The following is a 27,070-nucleotide window of genomic DNA, read 5'->3' as shown; positions in this document are numbered from 1 at the left end:
CTCTGAACATGTATATAGACCTGGGAAATCTCAAGTGGTTAGAAAGCTTGGCTGTTAACTGCCAGCAGCTATTTCAGGCAGTCACCATTTGACTGGAATAAACTTGTTATAACAGGATCATTGTTGTGTTTCTTTTTCCACTTTGTGCTGGGAAAATTCTGAGTTTGAAAGAATGCTCTTTACAGCTTGGTGAATATGTTATGGGACTGTAGCAATTCAGAAACATAAAAACGTCCTCATTTATTGGTCAAGACTTGTCACGCTTTACTGGCATACACAGATTGTAGAATGATTTCCAGTGACAGAAGTGCCCAGCAGTGACACAGCACCTTGACCCAGCTATTCTCCTGCAGCTGTTGTCTGTGTGGTGCCAGCACCATAGAAGATGGGGGTAACAGACTAGGTAGAAGTGACAGACAATAGGTAGAAGTGACCATAGAAGATGGGATCTGGTAACAGACAATAGGTAGAAGTGACCATAGAAGATGGGATCTGGTAACAGACAATAGGTAGAAGTGACCATAGAAGATGGGATCTGGTAACAGACAATAGGTAGAAGTGACCATAGAAGATGGGATCTGGTAACAGACAATAGGTAGAAGTGACCATAGAAGATGGGATCTGGTAACAGACAATAGGTAGAAGTGACCATAGAAGATGGGATCTGGTAACAGACAATAGGTAGAAGTGACCATAGAGATGGGATCTGGTAACAGACAATAGGTAGAAGTGACCATAGAAGATGGGATCTGGTAACAGACAATAGGTAGAAGTGACCATAGAAGATGGGATCTGGTAACAGACAATAGGTAGAAGTGACCATAGAAGATGGGATCTGGTAACAGACAATAGGTAGAAGTGACCATAGAAGATGGGATCTGGTAACAGACAATAGGTAGAAGTGACCATAGAAGATGGGATCTGGTAACAGACAATAGGTAGAAGTGACCATAGAAGATGGGATCTGGTAACAGACAATAGGTAGAAGTGACCATAGAAGATGGGATCTGGTAACAGACAATAGGTAGCAATAGACACTAGCGTAACAGGCGTCGGAATCCTGCAACAATAGGTAGAGATAGACACCAGCTCCACTGCAGCTGGGATCCTGCAAATTTCTACTAATTTAAAAGGTTTGAAGATGGTTATGTACTTACCACTACGAGCAAACTGGGTGGATCTCGACATGCTCCAACAATGCCCTTCGAGGAAGCATCAGAGTCCCCGCCTATAGCCCAGAGAAACAGTGTACTCATCAAGAAATGAATCCATAACAGTAAGTGGTAGTGCATAAACCTCATGAAGTATTTCTCCATCCCGATGTGGTCAGGTATGATAGATACACACTTAGTTGTGCCTCCGGTAAGACACAAAGGCTTAGCAGCCTACCCAAGAGCTATTAATGACTAGCCATTAGTTTACGCTTGCGTGTTCATACGATTAATAGTCTGGAGCACAATTATCACGGGTTGATGTAAGCCAAAGTCGGAGATTCGGTACTCTGGTCTTTTTGTATCCATACAAGCCTTGTTCTCACCCATCATAACTGGAGCGCCGACATCACGGAAGTGGGAGAAGATCTGATCCATGACATCGGGCAGCTGGGCTCCGCTGGTCACGTGGACAACACGGCATGGGACCTGCAGACAACACATCAGGTCATTCATCAGGGGTACTAAGAAGACAATAAATCTCATAACATCGGATAATAAATCTGATGAAACATCAGATAATACATCAGATAATACATTTGATGAAACATCAGATAATAAATAAGACAACACAACATTTCGGCTAATACATCAGGTACTTATCCGACAGTAAATCAGACAGGCCCAACCCTAACCCTAGCCTGTAATCAGCTTATCCGATAAAAATCCGCTATTAATCAGGTAATCATCTTGCATTAAGTCGTGTTATGACTGCCCATATTCTAGCATCACGCTTTACGAATGATCATAATAACTATATTACATAGACAACCATATTTTAACATCTTTTCTCTGGAAACTGAAAGAATGTACCATATCTTGCCTTTACCGTTACATTTTACTGGTTACATTTAAATGTCCCATTTTTGTACAGGCGGGTCTCTCTGACTGACCTGAATCTGTAGGGTTACAACCCGACTTCAGCTCAACGACTACCGCAAATCTATGGTAATGAATGGGAGTTACGATAGTCCTAGCGCTAAGATCGCTCCGTGCAACGGGGCTCTGCAATTCAGCTGTCTCTTGTTGGTCATCCCAAAAATGTGACAATATTCACAATTCGTCTTTGAAATAAAGTAAAAAACATTTGCTTGAAGGATAAATTGACATGGTCAAAACAACACAAACCTCACCGACAAATCAGATTACCATATGTGGTCACAGATTCAGTAATCAAGCTACATCTTTATCCAAGTGCCAACGAGGTGTCTCATCGTCACCCAGAGCTCAGTAGGGACAATGTAGACAACAACCTGTCTCGTTACTGCCGTCGCTGAAACAACGCTGACGTCTGTCACAACATCAGCAGAAACTGTGACAACATTGACAGTTATCAACTGGCACGACACCCAGGCACGTCCCTGCCAGTAACAACGTACAGAAACATCGTAGCCAGCAATACCACCTGGAGACATCACTGTCGGTAACACCGATATAGCGAATGTCATACAGCCACGGTTCAGTGATAAAGAGAGTTTTCAATGTTAGAACTGTCTCAAACATTTTTCTTACAGTTAGTGAGACTTCACACTGCCTTTAACAATATCACGGCGGGAGAAACCAGAAATAATTTCACACATTCTGCCCATTCCCGGAATCGAACCCGGTTCTTTGGCGTGAAGAGCTCAATCTTAAAGCACTAAACTACCTCATGGCGTTAATTCGCTTTATAACATTTGTTTCATATCGCGTCCCGAGTAGACACAGTAAAATTTAGTAACAAATCCGGTCTGAGCTGGAAAAAAGCTTTCGTATACATAAGGAACGATCCATGTCTTTGGAGCATGAGTTACACAATGAGGCCACACTATAACCATCCAATCCCCCTCTTACGTAATGCACAATATACTGGGGTATATTTTGACTGAATCACAATATACCGGTTTGCGAAGTGTTATACACGGAAGTAAACTACACACATGTATTAGTCAAACATACATATATTTTTAGAACATGCCACACTCAGATGATAAGTTTTGAAGGGTTAGTTGGACAACTTAAATCAGTAGACATGTAGTGTAATTAGACTATGTCGAGTGTAGGAAAAGGGCACAATTTGAAATTCCTCAAAATTGCAACGGGATAAAGAACTACAAATTCTGTTTTTTATTTAAGGGGACCTTGCATGAGAACCTTCAAGTCTTAAGACATCCAAACGGATTAATTTCACTCTGGCCAAACAAATTTAATCAGTTGTAAGTGAAGGTAATCGGTCTGTGGTTATCCTTTATTTCCTAAACAAGTCTTCCAAATAACAATAACAGGAACAGCTGGAACTCTGAAGTCGAGCATATAATCATATGGACTAAATATATTATCTTATAAAACAAATACTTTTTGAACTCCTTAGATAGTAACTCAAACAGAGACCATATTAGAAGATCAGTCTTGGTGAAGTCCTAGCAAGTTCTAAAGCCAATCATTATCAATTATCTGAGGGTACATCTGATAATCCTTTGGACAAGATTTACAGTGTCTTTTCCAAATGTAATCTTCCGAATATCGAACCACAATCTACCAATGGAAACTGGACCATGGATAGATTGACCTTGCCATCGCTGAGATTCTGCAGCAGCAACAGCAGCACCAGGTGAAATATATTTTACCTTTAAGTGTAATGGTTTTGAAAAGGAGAAAAAAACAGTATATTGATTAAAATGTGTTATATAAGAAACGTTTACATATATGAGTCGAATCACGCCGAAGACCCAGGTTCGATTCCTTACATGGGTACAATTTGTGAAGCCCATTTCTGGTGTCCCCCGTCGTGATATTGCTGGAATACAGCTAAAAACTAAACTCACTCACTCCCTACTGTGACAGTCTGGTAATCAATACTGCCATGGGAAACCATTAACCTGGTTGTATAAATGTTAATGGGAAAGACGCTTTCAGTTGGACAGCTTATTCCCCTCAATCAATTGACCATCTAAATAAATGTAACATATTTTATACTTGGGATTAGACTTCCTCAGTAGTACAGATTCTAGTACTTTTAGTGGTCGAGTCGAACCCACACTCACAGACCAAGGCACCTAGTCAGCGATCTAACCCACTCAGCCACCACGGCTTCCACAAAAAGTGTACACATCTAACAAGACTTAGTGTAAATTGTCACGGCTTCCTTGGCCGAAAGCTATTCATACTTAGTTTGCAAGAAATTTAGTGAATAGAATGCAAAGTTTAAAACATATTTTCTCTCACCGTTAACAATATGTCTGCTGTCTGAAATCAGTGAACGACGAAACTAGACAGACAAATTACACTTTGAAGTCAGCTGCGAGACAGGAAAATATTGACATTAATATTGAACAGTAGGCTCAAGTAAATTAGTCACAGACATTGATGCTAACGAGCAAAACTAAATCTCAACCACATCTGCAAACACATTGGTGTCAATTGTTATTGGGAATTAACACACAACAAACACCTTAATCCCAGAGCGTGCCAGAATCGTGGCTAACAGCAGTTAGGTTACACTGGAGACAAAACAGTAGCGACGATAATCTGTCGTGGGGATCTGTCTTCCTGTAATCCTGGTCACTGCTCTGTCAATCTGTACCACAAGCTGACTAATGACAACCTTACAAAATTGACAACAAAAACAACATTGACTGTAACAACACGCGGATACATCACCTGAGAGTTTACAATAAACAGTTTTGGCCACTAATTAACGAGATAAGTAATGAGATGGCTGAACCTAATGAAGCAGAACAAAACGTCAATTAGACAGCTAAGAAAATTAACTGAATTTAATTTTATTGTTTTTTTAAAAGTGACATTGATTGCGATGGTCTTTTGGTATAAAAGTAAGCAGTGAGGGGTCATGTCACCACATTCCACAGTAACACAGGTAAACTACAGGTGTACATTATCCCGTAGTCAAGCTACAAGTTCATCGGGTAAGAGATAACATTTTATATATTTTTTTAACATTTTATTTCTTTTGATGGGTACATAATTGTTGCATTTTTGGTACATAAATATACAAAGTATGAACACGAGTGGTTGATAATCCGTCGGCTAGAAGAATACATTGATATTGTAATTTATGTGAAGAGGTTATGGCAAGATGACCAAAAGGTGAAGAATTTACCATAGTTACAGTGCAAAAGGCAGTACATAGAGGGTGTGTAGGTAATGCTTTAATCCAACAAACTGCGGATGCGAATTAGAACATCTCTTTGCATATATATAGTATTTTGTTGCGATGATAATCAGGTTTAATACATCATTTCGTTTTTCTTTATATCCAAAGATATGTTTGCATCCAGAATTAATATAATATAGAATCACAGTTTTTTTATTAATAAAATGCTCCTTGGACCTACCACTGTTAACTTACAATTTAAAAAAAGGCATACGAAATATTATGCACTAAATAAATAAAAACAAAATATGCATAATAAACCAGTATACATTTATTTGAACGGATGGTACTTTATGAAGTCTTTGAACTGCAATTAGAAGTGATACACTTAACGGCAAGAATTTATGCATGTCAACATCTTTATTTTGAGGAACACGGCTTTGTGGACGAGAACTACTTTATTATAGTATGACTGTCAATCAAACTGATCACGTATTCCTTTCACATGTAACGCTCCATTAGCAAACTTGAAATACTATTACTGATGCACTGTGTACTTAACGTGAAAAATTAAAATTACAAAATTTTTATGCAAAGGAATAACCAGTCTTGGCTACAATACCGACTCCATTTTGAGTAAAAGGTGCAAAAGCTGTGAAAATTCTATAAGCGGACCACTAAAAATGAGGGATACAAGGTGTTCAGAAAGACAGATTTTCATGAAATTAACAATATTTCATACGGGAAAATATATATGTTAAAGAAGGGGTGTAAGAATGTAAAACATTTAGATGAACAAATCATCGAAACCAATCCGACACTTAGGAATAATTATATATGCTTCTTACTAATAGCACTGTATGCATAAGCATCATATATATATTATGCCATGGTAATTCAAACATAAATGTCTTCTATGTATAACAATATTGGTATCTTCAGGCCCGTCTCCAACTAGGCTGTACTGTTTCAAAGTGTCAATAGTTTTATTTTAATGGTAAAAAATCTGTGTATATTTCAAAAGAAAATACTAAGCAATTATTTTTCGAATGTGATAAACTAAATAGGCATAGTCATACCTTTTTAAATTATCCTAAGTTTATTTTCCTGATCACATGAGAGTTCATTGTTGTTGTGGTCCTGTTTGCACTGCTGTGGCACTAACGAGATAACCGACAACTCCCTAATTAACGAGCTGTCCTGAACAAGACACTGATTGGCAAGCTAGCTGTAAGGAGACTGTTAATCTAGTTAATTACACAATTAATCCAACTATTTACCGTTATGGCTGACTAACTGCTTTACAAACAATATCTTAAAATAACTGCTCTACCTCCCGGTATTCTCAATGTACATAAGGACAATTACGACATCTGGAGAAGGAAGGACAGCGACATCCCACATCTTTACAATCACATGACTGTTGAATAAGGTTGTTATCCCCCATCTCAGCAGTTAATGATTTTACTGACTTGGTTTGTGTAGTTTCCCCCGTACTAAATATCAGAGAGTGTAGCGTCAATGAGCAGTTTCTCAACGCACCATATATATGCAGTATACTCTGTTCTGATTCTTGTAAGGGATATCTTTAACTTGTGTGACGATGTAACACTCTCACCAGTATAGACTCAACAACCAGTTTAGAACCACAAAAAAAACTTCAGAAAAAAGCATATGTCTTTGTGGTGACATATATATACACAAGATTTTCCAAGTAATATGTGGGTTTTCATGTGACAAAAAAAATCAAGACTCGGAAAGAGGATAGACTTGAAGAAAGGGGGTTCCTCACTTGACCCTGCCACCGTGCAATCCCTCTCATGGTAACATCAAGAAACAAGAGTAAGAAGATATTTTCAAGTACAACTGACTGGCCAAGTCCACTATTTAACACCTATGTAGACTACTAGTATTTGCACTGTGCTTGCTTTCTCACATGCTAGCACTAGCAGATGCTAGGGGTTGACAAGGACGATCACCAATGACAGCACTTATAAATGGTAAGCTTACCAAATCATCCTGGTTTCCTCTGAGCTACTAGTATTTGCACTGTGCTTGCTTGTTAAACTGCTAGCACTAGCAAATGCTTGAGGTTCATTGGGGACTTGCAACCTATTCTCATCAAATCCCTCCACGACTTTAAAAACTACTTATCACTTGGAACCCACTAGTATTGCTTTTGTGCTTGCGTCCGCAACTGTTAGCACTAGCAAATGCTAGGGGTTTCATGGGACCAACAGCATGACCTGGAAGACGATCGACTTGAAGAAAGGGGTCCCTCACTTGACCCTGCTACCGTGTCATCCCACTTCTGAGGAAACCTAGAATTTGTTTTGCGCTTGTTTTATACAAACTAGCACTAGCAAATGCTAGGGTTGCTCAGTGGAACATCAACTCATGGTAACATCAAGAAACAAGAGTAAGAAGATATTTTCAAGTACAATTGCCTGGCTAAGTCCACTATTTAACACCTATGTAGACTACTAGTATTTGCACTGTGCTTGCTTTCTCACATGCTAGCACTAGCAGATGCTAGGGGTTGACAAGGACGATCACCAATGACAGCACTTATACATGGTAAGCTTACTAAATCATCCTGGTTTCCTCTGAGCTACTAGTATTTGCACTGTGCTTGCTTGTTAAACTGCTAGCACTAGCAAATGCTTGAGGTTCATTGGGGACTTGCAACCTATTCTCATCAAATCCCTCCACGACTTTAAAAACTACTTATCACTTGGAACCCACTAGTATTGCTTTTGTGCTTGCGTCCGCAACTGTTAGCACTAGCAAATGCTAGGGGGTTTCATGGGACCAACAGCATGACCTGGAAGACGATCGACTTGAAGAAAGGGGTCCCTCACTTGACCCTGCTACCGTGTCATCCCACTTCTGAGGAAACCTAGAATTTGTTTTGCGCTTGTTTTATACAAACTAGCACTAGCAAATGCTAGGGTTGCTCAGTGGAACATCAACTCATGGTAACATCAAGAAACAAGAGTAAGAAGATATTTTCAAGTACAATTGCCTGGCTAAGTCCACTATTTAACACCTATGTAGACTACTAGTATTTGCACTGTGCTTGCTTTCTCACATGCTAGCACTAGCAGATGCTAGGGGTTGACAAGGACGATCACCAATGACAGCACTTATACATGGTAAGCTTACTAAATCATCCTGGTTTCCTCTGAGCTACTAGTATTTGCACTGTGCTTGCTTGTTAAACTGCTAGCACTAGCAAATGCTTGAGGTTCATTGGGGACTTGCAACCTATTCTCATCAAATCCCTCCACGACTTTAAAACTACTTATCACTTGGAACCCACTAGTATTGCTTTTGTGCTTGCGTCCGCAACTGTTAGCACTAGCAAATGCTAGGGGTTTCATGGGACCAACAGCATGACCTGGAAGACGATCGACTTGAAGAAAGGGGTCCCTCACTTGACCCTGCTACCGTGTCATCCCACTTCTGAGGAAACCTAGAATTTGTTTTGCGCTTGTTTTATACAAACTAGCACTAGCAAATGCTAGGGTTGCTCAGTGGAACATCAACTCATGGTAACATCAAGAAACAAGAGTAAGAAGATATTTTCAAGTACAATTGCCTGGCTAAGTCCACTATTTAACACCTATGTAGACTACTAGTATTTGCACTGTGCTTGCTTTCTCACATGCTAGCACTAGCAGATGCTAGGGGTTGACAAGGACGATCACCAATGACAGCACTTATACATGGTAAGCTTACTAAATCATCCTGGTTTCCTCTGAGCTACTAGTATTTGCACTGTGCTTGCTTGTTAAACTGCTAGCACTAGCAAATGCTTGAGGTTCATTGGGGACTTGCAACCTATTCTCATCAAATCCCTCCACGACTTTAAAACTACTTATCACTTGGAACCCACTAGTATTGCTTTTGTGCTTGCGTCCGCAACTGTTAGCACTAGCAAATGCTAGGGGTTTCATGGGACCAACAGCATGACCTGGAAGACGATCGACTTGAAGAAAGGGTCCCTCACTTGACCCTGCTACCGTGTCATCCCACTTCTGAGGAAACCTAGAATTTGTTTTGCGCTTGTTTTATACAAACTAGCACTAGCAAATGCTAGGGTTGCTCAGTGGAACATCAACTCATGGTAACATCAAGAAACAAGAGTAAGAAGATATTTTCAAGTACAATTGCCTGGCTAAGTCCACTATTTAACACCTATGTAGACTACTAGTATTTGCACTGTGCTTGCTTTCTCACATGCTAGCACTAGCAGATGCTAGGGGTTGACAAGGACGATCACCAATGACAGCACTTATACATGGTAAGCTTACTAAATCATCCTGGTTTCCTCTGAGCTACTAGTATTTGCACTGTGCTTGCTTGTTAAACTGCTAGCACTAGCAAATGCTTGAGGTTCATTGGGGACTTGCAACCTATTCTCATCAAATCCCTCCACGACTTTAAAAACTACTTATCACTTGGAACCCACTAGTATTGCTTTTGTGCTTGCGTCCGCAACTGTTAGCACTAGCAAATGCTAGGGGGTTTCATGGGACCAACAGCATGACCTGGAAGACGATCGACTTGAAGAAAGGGGTCCCTCACTTGACCCTGCTACCGTGTCATCCCACTTCTGAGGAAACCTAGAATTTGTTTTGCGCTTGTTTTATACAAACTAGCACTAGCAAATGCTAGGGTTGCTCAGTGGAACATCAACTCATGGTAACATCAAGAAACAAGAGTAAGAAGATATTTTCAAGTACAATTGCCTGGCTAAGTCCACTATTTAACACCTATGTAGACTACTAGTATTTGCACTGTGCTTGCTTTCTCACATGCTAGCACTAGCAGATGCTAGGGGTTGACAAGGACGATCACCAATGACAGCACTTATACATGGTAAGCTTACTAAATCATCCTGGTTTCCTCTGAGCTACTAGTATTTGCACTGTGCTTGCTTGTTAAACTGCTAGCACTAGCAAATGCTTGAGGTTCATTGGGGACTTGCAACCTATTCTCATCAAATCCCTCCACGACTTTAAAAACTACTTATCACTTGGAACCCACTAGTATTGCTTTTGTGCTTGCGTCCGCAACTGTTAGCACTAGCAAATGCTAGGGGGTTTCATGGGACCAACAGCATGACCTGGAAGACGATCGACTTGAAGAAAGGGGTCCCTCACTTGACCCTGCTACCGTGTCATCCCACTTCTGAGGAAACCTAGAATTTGTTTTGCGCTTGTTTTATACAAACTAGCACTAGCAAATGCTAGGGTTGCTCAGTGGAACATCAACTCATGGTAACATCAAGAAACAAGAGTAAGAAGATATTTTCAAGTACAATTGCCTGGCTAAGTCCACTATTTAACACCTATGTAGACTACTAGTATTTGCACTGTGCTTGCTTTCTCACATGCTAGCACTAGCAGATGCTAGGGGTTGACAAGGACGATCACCAATGACAGCACTTATACATGGTAAGCTTACTAAATCATCCTGGTTTCCTCTGAGCTACTAGTATTTGCACTGTGCTTGCTTGTTAAACTGCTAGCACTAGCAAATGCTTGAGGTTCATTGGGGACTTGCAACCTATTCTCATCAAATCCCTCCACGACTTTAAAACTACTTATCACTTGGAACCCACTAGTATTGCTTTTGTGCTTGCGTCCGCAACTGTTAGCACTAGCAAATGCTAGGGGTTTCATGGGACCAACAGCATGACCTGGAAGACGATCGACTTGAAGAAAGGGTCCCTCACTTGACCCTGCTACCGTGTCATCCCACTTCTGAGGAAACCTAGAATTTGTTTTGCGCTTGTTTTATACAAACTAGCACTAGCAAATGCTAGGGTTGCTCAGTGGAACATCAACTCATGGTAACATCAAGAAACAAGAGTAAGAAGATATTTTCAAGTACAATTGCCTGGCTAAGTCCACTATTTAACACCTATGTAGACTACTAGTATTTGCACTGTGCTTGCTTTCTCACATGCTAGCACTAGCAGATGCTAGGGGTTGACAAGGACGATCACCAATGACAGCACTTATACATGGTAAGCTTACTAAATCATCCTGGTTTCCTCTGAGCTACTAGTATTTGCACTGTGCTTGCTTGTTAAACTGCTAGCACTAGCAAATGCTTGAGGTTCATTGGGGACTTGCAACCTATTCTCATCAAATCCCTCCACGACTTTAAAAACTACTTATCACTTGGAACCCACTAGTATTGCTTTTGTGCTTGCGTCCGCAACTGTTAGCACTAGCAAATGCTAGGGGGTTTCATGGGACCAACAGCATGACCTGGAAGACGATCGACTTGAAGAAAGGGGTCCCTCACTTGACCCTGCTACCGTGTCATCCCACTTCTGAGGAAACCTAGAATTTGTTTTGCGCTTGTTTTATACAAACTAGCACTAGCAAATGCTAGGGTTGCTCAGTGGAACATCAACTCATGGTAACATCAAGAAACAAGAGTAAGAAGATATTTTCAAGTACAATTGCCTGGCTAAGTCCACTATTTAACACCTATGTAGACTACTAGTATTTGCACTGTGCTTGCTTTCTCACATGCTAGCACTAGCAGATGCTAGGGGTTGACAAGGACGATCACCAATGACAGCACTTATACATGGTAAGCTTACTAAATCATCCTGGTTTCCTCTGAGCTACTAGTATTTGCACTGTGCTTGCTTGTTAAACTGCTAGCACTAGCAAATGCTTGAGGTTCATTGGGGACTTGCAACCTATTCTCATCAAATCCCTCCACGACTTTAAAACTACTTATCACTTGGAACCCACTAGTATTGCTTTTGTGCTTGCGTCCGCAACTGTTAGCACTAGCAAATGCTAGGGGTTTCATGGGACCAACAGCATGACCTGGAAGACGATCGACTTGAAGAAAGGGGTCCCTCACTTGACCCTGCTACCGTGTCATCCCACTTCTGAGGAAACCTAGAATTTGTTTTGCGCTTGTTTTATACAAACTAGCACTAGCAAATGCTAGGGTTGCTCAGTGGAACATCAACTCATGGTAACATCAAGAAACAAGAGTAAGAAGATATTTTCAAGTACAATTGCCTGGCTAAGTCCACTATTTAACACCTATGTAGACTACTAGTATTTGCACTGTGCTTGCTTTCTCACATGCTAGCACTAGCAGATGCTAGGGGTTGACAAGGACGATCACCAATGACAGCACTTATACATGGTAAGCTTACTAAATCATCCTGGTTTCCTCTGAGCTACTAGTATTTGCACTGTGCTTGCTTGTTAAACTGCTAGCACTAGCAAATGCTTGAGGTTCATTGGGGACTTGCAACCTATTCTCATCAAATCCCTCCACGACTTTAAAACTACTTATCACTTGGAACCCACTAGTATTGCTTTTGTGCTTGCGTCCGCAACTGTTAGCACTAGCAAATGCTAGGGGTTTCATGGGACCAACAGCATGACCTGGAAGACGATCGACTTGAAGAAAGGGTCCCTCACTTGACCCTGCTACCGTGTCATCCCACTTCTGAGGAAACCTAGAATTTGTTTTGCGCTTGTTTTATACAAACTAGCACTAGCAAATGCTAGGGTTGCTCAGTGGAACATCAACTCATGGTAACATCAAGAAACAAGAGTAAGAAGATATTTTCAAGTACAATTGCCTGGCTAAGTCCACTATTTAACACCTATGTAGACTACTAGTATTTGCACTGTGCTTGCTTTCTCACATGCTAGCACTAGCAGATGCTAGGGGTTGACAAGGACGATCACCAATGACAGCACTTATACATGGTAAGCTTACTAAATCATCCTGGTTTCCTCTGAGCTACTAGTATTTGCACTGTGCTTGCTTGTTAAACTGCTAGCACTAGCAAATGCTTGAGGTTCATTGGGGACTTGCAACCTATTCTCATCAAATCCCTCCACGACTTTAAAACTACTTATCACTTGGAACCCACTAGTATTGCTTTTGTGCTTGCGTCCGCAACTGTTAGCACTAGCAAATGCTAGGGGTTTCATGGGACCAACAGCATGACCTGGAAGACGATCGACTTGAAGAAAGGGGTCCCTCACTTGACCCTGCTACCGTGTCATCCCACTTCTGAGGAAACCTAGAATTTGTTTTGCGCTTGTTTTATACAAACTAGCACTAGCAAATGCTAGGGTTGCTCAGTGGAACATCAACTCATGGTAACATCAAGAAACAAGAGTAAGAAGATATTTTCAAGTACAATTGCCTGGCTAAGTCCACTATTTAACACCTATGTAGACTACTAGTATTTGCACTGTGCTTGCTTTCTCACATGCTAGCACTAGCAGATGCTAGGGGTTGACAAGGACGATCACCAATGACAGCACTTATACATGGTAAGCTTACTAAATCATCCTGGTTTCCTCTGAGCTACTAGTATTTGCACTGTGCTTGCTTGTTAAACTGCTAGCACTAGCAAATGCTTGAGGTTCATTGGGGACTTGCAACCTATTCTCATCAAATCCCTCCACGACTTTAAAACTACTTATCACTTGGAACCCACTAGTATTGCTTTTGTGCTTGCGTCCGCAACTGTTAGCACTAGCAAATGCTAGGGGTTTCATGGGACCAACAGCATGACCTGGAAGACGATCGACTTGAAGAAAGGGTCCCTCACTTGACCCTGCTACCGTGTCATCCCACTTCTGAGGAAACCTAGAATTTGTTTTGCGCTTGTTTTATACAAACTAGCACTAGCAAATGCTAGGGTTGCTCAGTGGAACATCAACTCATGGTAACATCAAGAAACAAGAGTAAGAAGATATTTTCAAGTACAATTGCCTGGCTAAGTCCACTATTTAACACCTATGTAGACTACTAGTATTTGCACTGTGCTTGCTTTCTCACATGCTAGCACTAGCAGATGCTAGGGGTTGACAAGGACGATCACCAATGACAGCACTTATACATGGTAAGCTTACTAAATCATCCTGGTTTCCTCTGAGCTACTAGTATTTGCACTGTGCTTGCTTGTTAAACTGCTAGCACTAGCAAATGCTTGAGGTTCATTGGGGACTTGCAACCTATTCTCATCAAATCCCTCCACGACTTTAAAACTACTTATCACTTGGAACCCACTAGTATTGCTTTTGTGCTTGCGTCCGCAACTGTTAGCACTAGCAAATGCTAGGGGTTTCATGGGACCAACAGCATGACCTGGAAGACGATCGACTTGAAGAAAGGGGTCCCTCACTTGACCCTGCTACCGTGTCATCCCACTTCTGAGGAAACCTAGAATTTGTTTTGCGCTTGTTTTATACAAACTAGCACTAGCAAATGCTAGGGTTGCTCAGTGGAACATCAACTCATGGTAACATCAAGAAACAAGAGTAAGAAGATATTTTCAAGTACAATTGCCTGGCTAAGTCCACTATTTAACACCTATGTAGACTACTAGTATTTGCACTGTGCTTGCTTTCTCACATGCTAGCACTAGCAGATGCTAGGGGTTGACAAGGACGATCACCAATGACAGCACTTATACATGGTAAGCTTACTAAATCATCCTGGTTTCCTCTGAGCTACTAGTATTTGCACTGTGCTTGCTTGTTAAACTGCTAGCACTAGCAAATGCTTGAGGTTCATTGGGGACTTGCAACCTATTCTCATCAAATCCCTCCACGACTTTAAAACTACTTATCACTTGGAACCCACTAGTATTGCTTTTGTGCTTGCGTCCGCAACTGTTAGCACTAGCAAATGCTAGGGGTTTCATGGGACCAACAGCATGACCTGGAAGACGATCGACTTGAAGAAAGGGGTCCCTCACTTGACCCTGCTACCGTGTCATCCCACTTCTGAGGAAACCTAGAATTTGTTTTGCGCTTGTTTTATACAAACTAGCACTAGCAAATGCTAGGGTTGCTCAGTGGAACATCAACTCATGGTAACATCAAGAAACAAGAGTAAGAAGATATTTTCAAGTACAATTGCCTGGCTAAGTCCACTATTTAACACCTATGTAGACTACTAGTATTTGCACTGTGCTTGCTTTCTCACATGCTAGCACTAGCAGATGCTAGGGGTTGACAAGGACGATCACCAATGACAGCACTTATACATGGTAAGCTTACTAAATCATCCTGGTTTCCTCTGAGCTACTAGTATTTGCACTGTGCTTGCTTGTTAAACTGCTAGCACTAGCAAATGCTTGAGGTTCATTGGGGACTTGCAACCTATTCTCATCAAATCCCTCCACGACTTTAAAAACTACTTATCACTTGGAACCCACTAGTATTGCTTTTGTGCTTGCGTCCGCAACTGTTAGCACTAGCAAATGCTAGGGGGTTTCATGGGACCAACAGCATGACCTGGAAGACGATCGACTTGAAGAAAGGGGTCCCTCACTTGACCCTGCTACCGTGTCATCCCACTTCTGAGGAAACCTAGAATTTGTTTTGCGCTTGTTTTATACAAACTAGCACTAGCAAATGCTAGGGTTGCTCAGTGGAACATCAACTCATGGTAACATCAAGAAACAAGAGTAAGAAGATATTTTCAAGTACAATTGCCTGGCTAAGTCCACTATTTAACACCTATGTAGACTACTAGTATTTGCACTGTGCTTGCTTTCTCACATGCTAGCACTAGCAGATGCTAGGGGTTGACAAGGACGATCACCAATGACAGCACTTATACATGGTAAGCTTACTAAATCATCCTGGTTTCCTCTGAGCTACTAGTATTTGCACTGTGCTTGCTTGTTAAACTGCTAGCACTAGCAAATGCTTGAGGTTCATTGGGGACTTGCAACCTATTCTCATCAAATCCCTCCACGACTTTAAAAACTACTTATCACTTGGAACCCACTAGTATTGCTTTTGTGCTTGCGTCCGCAACTGTTAGCACTAGCAAATGCTAGGGGGTTTCATGGGACCAACAGCATGACCTGGAAGACGATCGACTTGAAGAAAGGGGTCCCTCACTTGACCCTGCTACCGTGTCATCCCACTTCTGAGGAAACCTAGAATTTGTTTTGCGCTTGTTTTATACAAACTAGCACTAGCAAATGCTAGGGTTGCTCAGTGGAACATCAACTCATGGTAACATCAAGAAACAAGAGTAAGAAGATATTTTCAAGTACAATTGCCTGGCTAAGTCCACTATTTAACACCTATGTAGACTACTAGTATTTGCACTGTGCTTGCTTTCTCACATGCTAGCACTAGCAGATGCTAGGGGTTGACAAGGACGATCACCAATGACAGCACTTATACATGGTAAGCTTACTAAATCATCCTGGTTTCCTCTGAGCTACTAGTATTTGCACTGTGCTTGCTTGTTAAACTGCTAGCACTAGCAAATGCTTGAGGTTCATTGGGGACTTGCAACCTATTCTCATCAAATCCCTCCACGACTTTAAAAACTACTTATCACTTGGAACCCACTAGTATTGCTTTTGTGCTTGCGTCCGCAACTGTTAGCACTAGCAAATGCTAGGGGGTTTCATGGGACCAACAGCATGACCTGGAAGACGATCGACTTGAAGAAAGGGGTCCCTCACTTGACCCTGCTACCGTGTCATCCCACTTCTGAGGAAACCTAGAATTTGTTTTGCGCTTGTTTTATACAAACTAGCACTAGCAAATGCTAGGGTTGCTCAGTGGAACATCAACTCATGGTAACATCAAGAAACAAGAGTAAGAAGATATTTTCAAGTACAATTGCCTGGCTAAGTCCACTATTTAACACCTATGTAGACTACTAGTATTTGCACTGTGCTTGCTTTCTCACATGCTAGCACTAGCAGATGCTAGGGGTTGACAAGGACGATCACCAATGACAGCACTTATACATGGTAAGCTTACTAAATCATCCTGGTTTCCTCTGAGCTACTAGTATTTGCACTGTGCTTGCTTGTTAAACTGCTAGCACTAGCAAATGCTTGAGGTTCATTGGGGACTTGCAACCTATTCTCATCAAATCCCTCCACGACTTTAAAACTACTTATCACTTGGAACCCACTAGTATTGCTTTTGTGCTTGCGTCCGCAACTGTTAGCACTAGCAAATGCTAGGGGTTTCATGGGACCAACAGCATGACCTGGAAGACGATCGACTTGAAGAAAGGGGTCCCTCACTTGACCCTGCTACCGTGTCATCCCACTTCTGAGGAAACCTAGAATTTGTTTTGCGCTTGTTTTATACAAACTAGCACTAGCAAATGCTAGGGTTGCTCAGTGGAACATCAACTCATGGTAACATCAAGAAACAAGAGTAAGAAGATATTTTCAAGTACAATTGCCTGGCTAAGTCCACTATTTAACACCTATGTAGACTACTAGTATTTGCACTGTGCTTGCTTTCTCACATGCTAGCACTAGCAGATGCTAGGGGTTGACAAGGACGATCACCAATGACAGCACTTATACATGGTAAGCTTACTAAATCATCCTGGTTTCCTCTGAGCTACTAGTATTTGCACTGTGCTTGCTTGTTAAACTGCTAGCACTAGCAAATGCTTGAGGTTCATTGGGGACTTGCAACCTATTCTCATCAAATCCCTCCACGACTTTAAAAACTACTTATCACTTGGAACCCACTAGTATTGCTTTTGTGCTTGCGTCCGCAACTGTTAGCACTAGCAAATGCTAGGGGGTTTCATGGGACCAACAGCATGACCTGGAAGACGATCGACTTGAAGAAAGGGGTCCCTCACTTGACCCTGCTACCGTGTCATCCCACTTCTGAGGAAACCTAGAATTTGTTTTGCGCTTGTTTTATACAAACTAGCACTAGCAAATGCTAGGGTTGCTCAGTGGAACATCAACTCATGGTAACATCAAGAAACAAGAGTAAGAAGATATTTTCAAGTACAATTGCCTGGCTAAGTCCACTATTTAACACCTATGTAGACTACTAGTATTTGCACTGTGCTTGCTTTCTCACATGCTAGCACTAGCAGATGCTAGGGGTTGACAAGGACGATCACCAATGACAGCACTTATACATGGTAAGCTTACTAAATCATCCTGGTTTCCTCTGAGCTACTAGTATTTGCACTGTGCTTGCTTGTTAAACTGCTAGCACTAGCAAATGCTTGAGGTTCATTGGGGACTTGCAACCTATTCTCATCAAATCCCTCCACGACTTTAAAAACTACTTATCACTTGGAACCCACTAGTATTGCTTTTGTGCTTGCGTCCGCAACTGTTAGCACTAGCAAATGCTAGGGGGTTTCATGGGACCAACAGCATGACCTGGAAGACGATCGACTTGAAGAAAGGGGTCCCTCACTTGACCCTGCTACCGTGTCATCCCACTTCTGAGGAAACCTAGAATTTGTTTTGCGCTTGTTTTATACAAACTAGCACTAGCAAATGCTAGGGTTGCTCAGTGGAACATCAACTCATGGTAACATCAAGAAACAAGAGTAAGAAGATATTTTCAAGTACAATTGCCTGGCTAAGTCCACTATTTAACACCTATGTAGACTACTAGTATTTGCACTGTGCTTGCTTTCTCACATGCTAGCACTAGCAGATGCTAGGGGTTGACAAGGACGATCACCAATGACAGCACTTATACATGGTAAGCTTACTAAATCATCCTGGTTTCCTCTGAGCTACTAGTATTTGCACTGTGCTTGCTTGTTAAACTGCTAGCACTAGCAAATGCTTGAGGTTCATTGGGGACTTGCAACCTATTCTCATCAAATCCCTCCACGACTTTAAAACTACTTATCACTTGGAACCCACTAGTATTGCTTTTGTGCTTGCGTCCGCAACTGTTAGCACTAGCAAATGCTAGGGGTTTCATGGGACCAACAGCATGACCTGGAAGACGATCGACTTGAAGAAAGGGGTCCCTCACTTGACCCTGCTACCGTGTCATCCCACTTCTGAGGAAACCTAGAATTTGTTTTGCGCTTGTTTTATACAAACTAGCACTAGCAAATGCTAGGGTTGCTCAGTGGAACATCAACTCATGGTAACATCAAGAAACAAGAGTAAGAAGATATTTTCAAGTACAATTGCCTGGCTAAGTCCACTATTTAACACCTATGTAGACTACTAGTATTTGCACTGTGCTTGCTTTCTCACATGCTAGCACTAGCAGATGCTAGGGGTTGACAAGGACGATCACCAATGACAGCACTTATACATGGTAAGCTTACTAAATCATCCTGGTTTCCTCTGAGCTACTAGTATTTGCACTGTGCTTGCTTGTTAAACTGCTAGCACTAGCAAATGCTTGAGGTTCATTGGGGACTTGCAACCTATTCTCATCAAATCCCTCCACGACTTTTAAAAACTACTTATCACTTGGAACCCACTAGTATTGCTTTTGTGCTTGCGTCCGCAACTGTTAGCACTAGCAAATGCTAGGGGTTTCATGGGACCAACAGCATGACCTGGAAGACGATCGACTTGAAGAAAGGGGTCCCTCACTTGACCCTGCTACCGTGTCATCCCACTTCTGAGGAAACCTAGAATTTGTTTTGCGCTTGTTTTATACAAACTAGCACTAGCAAATGCTAGGGTTGCTCAGTGGAACATCAACTCATGGTAACATCAAGAAACAAGAGTAAGAAGATATTTTCAAGTACAATTGCCTGGCTAAGTCCACTATTTAACACCTATGTAGACTACTAGTATTTGCACTGTGCTTGCTTTCTCACATGCTAGCACTAGCAGATGCTAGGGGTTGACAAGGACGATCACCAATGACAGCACTTATACATGGTAAGCTTACTAAATCATCCTGGTTTCCTCTGAGCTACTAGTATTTGCACTGTGCTTGCTTGTTAAACTGCTAGCACTAGCAAATGCTTGAGGTTCATTGGGGACTTGCAACCTATTCTCATCAAATCCCTCCACGACTTTAAAAACTACTTATCACTTGGAACCCACTAGTATTGCTTTTGTGCTTGCGTCCGCAACTGTTAGCACTAGCAAATGCTAGGGGGTTTCATGGGACCAACAGCATGACCTGGAAGACGATCGACTTGAAGAAAGGGGTCCCTCACTTGACCCTGCTACCGTGTCATCCCACTGAGGAAACCTAGAATTTGTTTTGCGCTTGTTTTATACAAACTAGCACTAGCAAATGCTAGGGTTGCTCAGTGGAACATCAACTCATGGTAACATCAAGAAACAAGAGTAAGAAGATATTTTCAAGTACAATTGCCTGGCTAAGTCCACTATTTAACACCTATGTAGACTACTAGTATTTGCACTGTGCTTGCTTTCTCACATGCTAGCACTAGCAGATGCTAGGGGTTGACAAGGACGATCACCAATGACAGCACTTATACATGGTAAGCTTACTAAATCATCCTGGTTTCCTCTGAGCTACTAGTATTTGCACTGTGCTTGCTTGTTAAACTGCTAGCACTAGCAAATGCTTGAGGTTCATTGGGGACTTGCAACCTATTCTCATCAAATCCCTCCACGACTTTAAAACTACTTATCACTTGGAACCCACTAGTATTGCTTTTGTGCTTGCGTCCGCAACTGTTAGCACTAGCAAATGCTAGGGGTTTCATGGGACCAACAGCATGACCTGGAAGACGATCGACTTGAAGAAAGGGGTCCCTCACTTGACCCTGCTACCGTGTCATCCCACTTCTGAGGAAACCTAGAATTTGTTTTGCGCTTGTTTTATACAAACTAGCACTAGCAAATGCTAGGGTTGCTCAGTGGAACATCAACTCATGGTAACATCAAGAAACAAGAGTAAGAAGATATTTTCAAGTACAATTGCCTGGCTAAGTCCACTATTTAACACCTATGTAGACTACTAGTATTTGCACTGTGCTTGCTTTCTCACATGCTAGCACTAGCAGATGCTAGGGGTTGACAAGGACGATCACCAATGACAGCACTTATACATGGTAAGCTTACTAAATCATCCTGGTTTCCTCTGAGCTACTAGTATTTGCACTGTGCTTGCTTGTTAAACTGCTAGCACTAGCAAATGCTTGAGGTTCATTGGGGACTTGCAACCTATTCTCATCAAATCCCTCCACGACTTTAAAACTACTTATCACTTGGAACCCACTAGTATTGCTTTTGTGCTTGCGTCCGCAACTGTTAGCACTAGCAAATGCTAGGGGTTTCATGGGACCAACAGCATGACCTGGAAGACGATCGACTTGAAGAAAGGGGTCCCTCACTTGACCCTGCTACCGTGTCATCCCACTTCTGAGGAAACCTAGAATTTGTTTTGCGCTTGTTTTATACAAACTAGCACTAGCAAATGCTAGGGTTGCTCAGTGGAACATCAACTCATGGTAACATCAAGAAACAAGAGTAAGAAGATATTTTCAAGTACAATTGCCTGGCTAAGTCCACTATTTAACACCTATGTAGACTACTAGTATTTGCACTGTGCTTGCTTTCTCACATGCTAGCACTAGCAGATGCTAGGGGTTGACAAGGACGATCACCAATGACAGCACTTATACATGGTAAGCTTACTAAATCATCCTGGTTTCCTCTGAGCTACTAGTATTTGCACTGTGCTTGCTTGTTAAACTGCTAGCACTAGCAAATGCTTGAGGTTCATTGGGGACTTGCAACCTATTCTCATCAAATCCCTCCACGACTTTAAAACTACTTATCACTTGGAACCCACTAGTATTGCTTTTGTGCTTGCGTCCGCAACTGTTAGCACTAGCAAATGCTAGGGGTTTCATGGGACCAACAGCATGACCTGGAAGACGATCGACTTGAAGAAAGGGGTCCCTCACTTGACCCTGCTACCGTGTCATCCCACTTCTGAGGAAACCTAGAATTTGTTTTGCGCTTGTTTTATACAAACTAGCACTAGCAAATGCTAGGGTTGCTCAGTGGAACATCAACTCATGGTAACATCAAGAAACAAGAGTAAGAAGATATTTTCAAGTACAATTGCCTGGCTAAGTCCACTATTTAACACCTATGTAGACTACTAGTATTTGCACTGTGCTTGCTTTCTCACATGCTAGCACTAGCAGATGCTAGGGGTTGACAAGGACGATCACCAATGACAGCACTTATACATGGTAAGCTTACTAAATCATCCTGGTTTCCTCTGAGCTACTAGTATTTGCACTGTGCTTGCTTGTTAAACTGCTAGCACTAGCAAATGCTTGAGGTTCATTGGGGACTTGCAACCTATTCTCATCAAATCCCTCCACGACTTTAAAAACTACTTATCACTTGGAACCCACTAGTATTGCTTTTGTGCTTGCGTCCGCAACTGTTAGCACTAGCAAATGCTAGGGGGTTTCATGGGACCAACAGCATGACCTGGAAGACGATCGACTTGAAGAAAGGGGTCCCTCACTTGACCCTGCTACCGTGTCATCCCACTTCTGAGGAAACCTAGAATTTGTTTTGCGCTTGTTTTATACAAACTAGCACTAGCAAATGCTAGGGTTGCTCAGTGGAACATCAACTCATGGTAACATCAAGAAACAAGAGTAAGAAGATATTTTCAAGTACAATTGCCTGGCTAAGTCCACTATTTAACACCTATGTAGACTACTAGTATTTGCACTGTGCTTGCTTTCTCACATGCTAGCACTAGCAGATGCTAGGGGTTGACAAGGACGATCACCAATGACAGCACTTATACATGGTAAGCTTACTAAATCATCCTGGTTTCCTCTGAGCTACTAGTATTTGCACTGTGCTTGCTTGTTAAACTGCTAGCACTAGCAAATGCTTGAGGTTCATTGGGGACTTGCAACCTATTCTCATCAAATCCCTCCACGACTTTAAAACTACTTATCACTTGGAACCCACTAGTATTGCTTTTGTGCTTGCGTCCGCAACTGTTAGCACTAGCAAATGCTAGGGGTTTCATGGGACCAACAGCATGACCTGGAAGACGATCGACTTGAAGAAAGGGGTCCCTCACTTGACCCTGCTACCGTGTCATCCCACTTCTGAGGAAACCTAGAATTTGTTTTGCGCTTGTTTTATACAAACTAGCACTAGCAAATGCTAGGGTTGCTCAGTGGAACATCAACTCATGGTAACATCAAGAAACAAGAGTAAGAAGATATTTTCAAGTACAATTGCCTGGCTAAGTCCACTATTTAACACCTATGTAGACTACTAGTATTTGCACTGTGCTTGCTTTCTCACATGCTAGCACTAGCAGATGCTAGGGGTTGACAAGGACGATCACCAATGACAGCACTTATACATGGTAAGCTTACTAAATCATCCTGGTTTCCTCTGAGCTACTAGTATTTGCACTGTGCTTGCTTGTTAAACTGCTAGCACTAGCAAATGCTTGAGGTTCATTGGGGACTTGCAACCTATTCTCATCAAATCCCTCCACGACTTTAAAACTACTTATCACTTGGAACCCACTAGTATTGCTTTTGTGCTTGCGTCCGCAACTGTTAGCACTAGCAAATGCTAGGGGTTTCATGGGACCAACAGCATGACCTGGAAGACGATCGACTTGAAGAAAGGGGTCCCTCACTTGACCCTGCTACCGTGTCATCCCACTTCTGAGGAAACCTAGAATTTGTTTTGCGCTTGTTTTATACAAACTAGCACTAGCAAATGCTAGGGTTGCTCAGTGGAACATCAACTCATGGTAACATCAAGAAACAAGAGTAAGAAGATATTTTCAAGTACAATTGCCTGGCTAAGTCCACTATTTAACACCTATGTAGACTACTAGTATTTGCACTGTGCTTGCTTTCTCACATGCTAGCACTAGCAGATGCTGAGGGTTGACAAGGACGATCACCAATGACAGCACTTATACATGGTAAGCTTACTAAATCATCCTGGTTTCCTCTGAGCTACTAGTATTTGCACTGTGCTTGCTTGTTAAACTGCTAGCACTAGCAAATGCTTGAGGTTCATTGGGGACTTGCAACCTATTCTCATCAAATCCCTCCACGACTTTAAAACTACTTATCACTTGGAACCCACTAGTATTGCTTTTGTGCTTGCGTCCGCAACTGTTAGCACTAGCAAATGCTAGGGGTTTCATGGGACCAACAGCATGACCTGGAAGACGATCGACTTGAAGAAAGGGTCCCTCACTTGACCCTGCTACCGTGTCATCCCACTTCTGAGGAAACCTAGAATTTGTTTTGCGCTTGTTTTATACAAACTAGCACTAGCAAATGCTAGGGTTGCTCAGTGGAACATCAACTCATGGTAACATCAAGAAACAAGAGTAAGAAGATATTTTCAAGTACAATTGCCTGGCTAAGTCCACTATTTAACACCTATGTAGACTACTAGTATTTGCACTGTGCTTGCTTTCTCACATGCTAGCACTAGCAGATGCTAGGGGTTGACAAGGACGATCACCAATGACAGCACTTATACATGGTAAGCTTACTAAATCATCCTGGTTTCCTCTGAGCTACTAGTATTTGCACTGTGCTTGCTTGTTAAACTGCTAGCACTAGCAAATGCTTGAGGTTCATTGGGGACTTGCAACCTATTCTCATCAAATCCCTCCACGACTTTTAAAACTACTTATCACTTGGAACCCACTAGTATTGCTTTTGTGCTTGCGTCCGCAACTGTTAGCACTAGCAAATGCTAGGGGTTTCATGGGACCAACAGCATGACCTGGAAGACGATCGACTTGAAGAAAGGGGTCCCTCACTTGACCCTGCTACCGTGTCATCCCACTTCTGAGGAAACCTAGAATTTGTTTTGCGCTTGTTTTATACAAACTAGCACTAGCAAATGCTAGGGTTGCTCAGTGGAACATCAACTCATGGTAACATCAAGAAACAAGAGTAAGAAGATATTTTCAAGTACAATTGCCTGGCTAAGTCCACTATTTAACACCTATGTAGACTACTAGTATTTGCACTGTGCTTGCTTTCTCACATGCTAGCACTAGCAGATGCTAGGGGTTGACAAGGACGATCACCAATGACAGCACTTATACATGGTAAGCTTACTAAATCATCCTGGTTTCCTCTGAGCTACTAGTATTTGCACTGTGCTTGCTTGTTAAACTGCTAGCACTAGCAAATGCTTGAGGTTCATTGGGGACTTGCAACCTATTCTCATCAAATCCCTCCACGACTTTAAAACTACTTATCACTTGGAACCCACTAGTATTGCTTTTTGTGCTTGCGTCCGCGCAACTGTTAGCACTAGCAAATGCTAGGGGTTTCATGGGACCAACAGCATGACCTGGAAGACGATCGACTTGAAGAAAGGGGTCCCTCACTTGACCCTGCTACCGTGTCATCCCACTTCTGAGGAAACCTAGAATTTGTTTTGCGCTTGTTTTATACAAACTAGCACTAGCAAATGCTAGGGTTGCTCAGTGGAACATCAACTCATGGTAACATCAAGAAACAAGAGTAAGAAGATATTTTCAAGTACAATTGCCTGGCTAAGTCCACTATTTAACACCTATGTAGACTACTAGTATTTGCACTGTGCTTGCTTTCTCACATGCTAGCACTAGCAGATGCTAGGGGTTGACAAGGACGATCACCAATGACAGCACTTATACATGGTAAGCTTACTAAATCATCCTGGTTTCCTCTGAGCTACTAGTATTTGCACTGTGCTTGCTTGTTAAACTGCTAGCACTAGCAAATGCTTGAGGTTCATTGGGGACTTGCAACCTATTCTCATCAAATCCCTCCACGACTTTAAAAACTACTTATCACTTGGAACCCACTAGTATTGCTTTTGTGCTTGCGTCCGCAACTGTTAGCACTAGCAAATGCTAGGGGGTTTCATGGGACCAACAGCATGACCTGGAAGACGATCGACTTGAAGAAAGGGGTCCCTCACTTGACCCTGCTACCGTGTCATCCCACTTCTGAGGAAACCTAGAATTTGTTTTGCGCTTGTTTTATACAAACTAGCACTAGCAAATGCTAGGGTTGCTCAGTGGAACATCAACTCATGGTAACATCAAGAAACAAGAGTAAGAAGATATTTTCAAGTACAATTGCCTGGCTAAGTCCACTATTTAACACCTATGTAGACTACTAGTATTTGCACTGTGCTTGCTTTCTCACATGCTAGCACTAGCAGATGCTGAGGGTTGACAAGGACGATCACCAATGACAGCACTTATACATGGTAAGCTTACTAAATCATCCTGGTTTCCTCTGAGCTACTAGTATTTGCACTGTGCTTGCTTGTTAAACTGCTAGCACTAGCAAATGCTTGAGGTTCATTGGGGACTTGCAACCTATTCTCATCAAATCCCTCCACGACTTTAAAACTACTTTATCACTTGGAACCCACTAGTATTGCTTTTGTGCTTGCGTCCGCAACTGTTAGCACTAGCAAATGCTAGGGGTTTCATGGGACCAACAGCATGACCTGGAAGACGATCGACTTGAAGAAAGGGTCCCTCACTTGACCCTGCTACCGTGTCATCCCACTTCTGAGGAAACCTAGAATTTGTTTTGCGCTTGTTTTATACAAACTAGCACTAGCAAATGCTAGGGTTGCTCAGTGGAACATCAACTCATGGTAACATCAAGAAACAAGAGTAAGAAGATATTTTCAAGTACAATTGCCTGGCTAAGTCCACTATTTAACACCTATGTAGACTACTAGTATTTGCACTGTGCTTGCTTTCTCACATGCTAGCACTAGCAGATGCTAGGGTTGACAAGGACGATCACCAATGACAGCACTTATACATGGTAAGCTTACTAAATCATCCTGGTTTCCTCTGAGCTACTAGTATTTGCACTGTGCTTGCTTGTTAAACTGCTAGCACTAGCAAATGCTTGAGGTTCATTGGGGACTTGCAACCTATTCTCATCAAATCCCTCCACGACTTTAAAACTACTTATCACTTGG

General features: G+C 42.0%; 1 protein-coding gene across 1 annotated transcript in view; it reads right to left on the bottom strand.

Annotated features, from left to right (window-relative positions):
- Positions 1–225: 225 nt before the first annotated feature.
- LOC124266425 (ufm1-specific protease 1-like) overlaps positions 226–27,070 on the bottom strand; it is a 51,205-nt gene continuing 24,360 nt past the window's right edge. Inside the window, exons 4-6 of the mRNA XM_046701234.1 lie at positions 1,538–1,640; positions 1,157–1,228; positions 226–393 (exon numbers count right to left, since the gene is read on the bottom strand). Of these exons, the coding sequence (XP_046557190.1) occupies positions 248–393; positions 1,157–1,228; positions 1,538–1,640 (321 nt within the window). The 3' untranslated portion in view covers positions 226–247. The remainder of the gene's footprint in view (positions 394–1,156; positions 1,229–1,537; positions 1,641–27,070) is intronic.

The sequence above is a fragment of the Haliotis rubra genome, unplaced genomic scaffold, assembly GCF_003918875.1.
Source record: "Haliotis rubra isolate DU_JTF1 unplaced genomic scaffold, ASM391887v1 Scf1256, whole genome shotgun sequence".
NCBI classification, from domain to species: domain Eukaryota; kingdom Metazoa; phylum Mollusca; class Gastropoda; order Lepetellida; family Haliotidae; genus Haliotis; species Haliotis rubra.
This window is presented reverse-complemented; position numbering and strand designations above follow the sequence as displayed.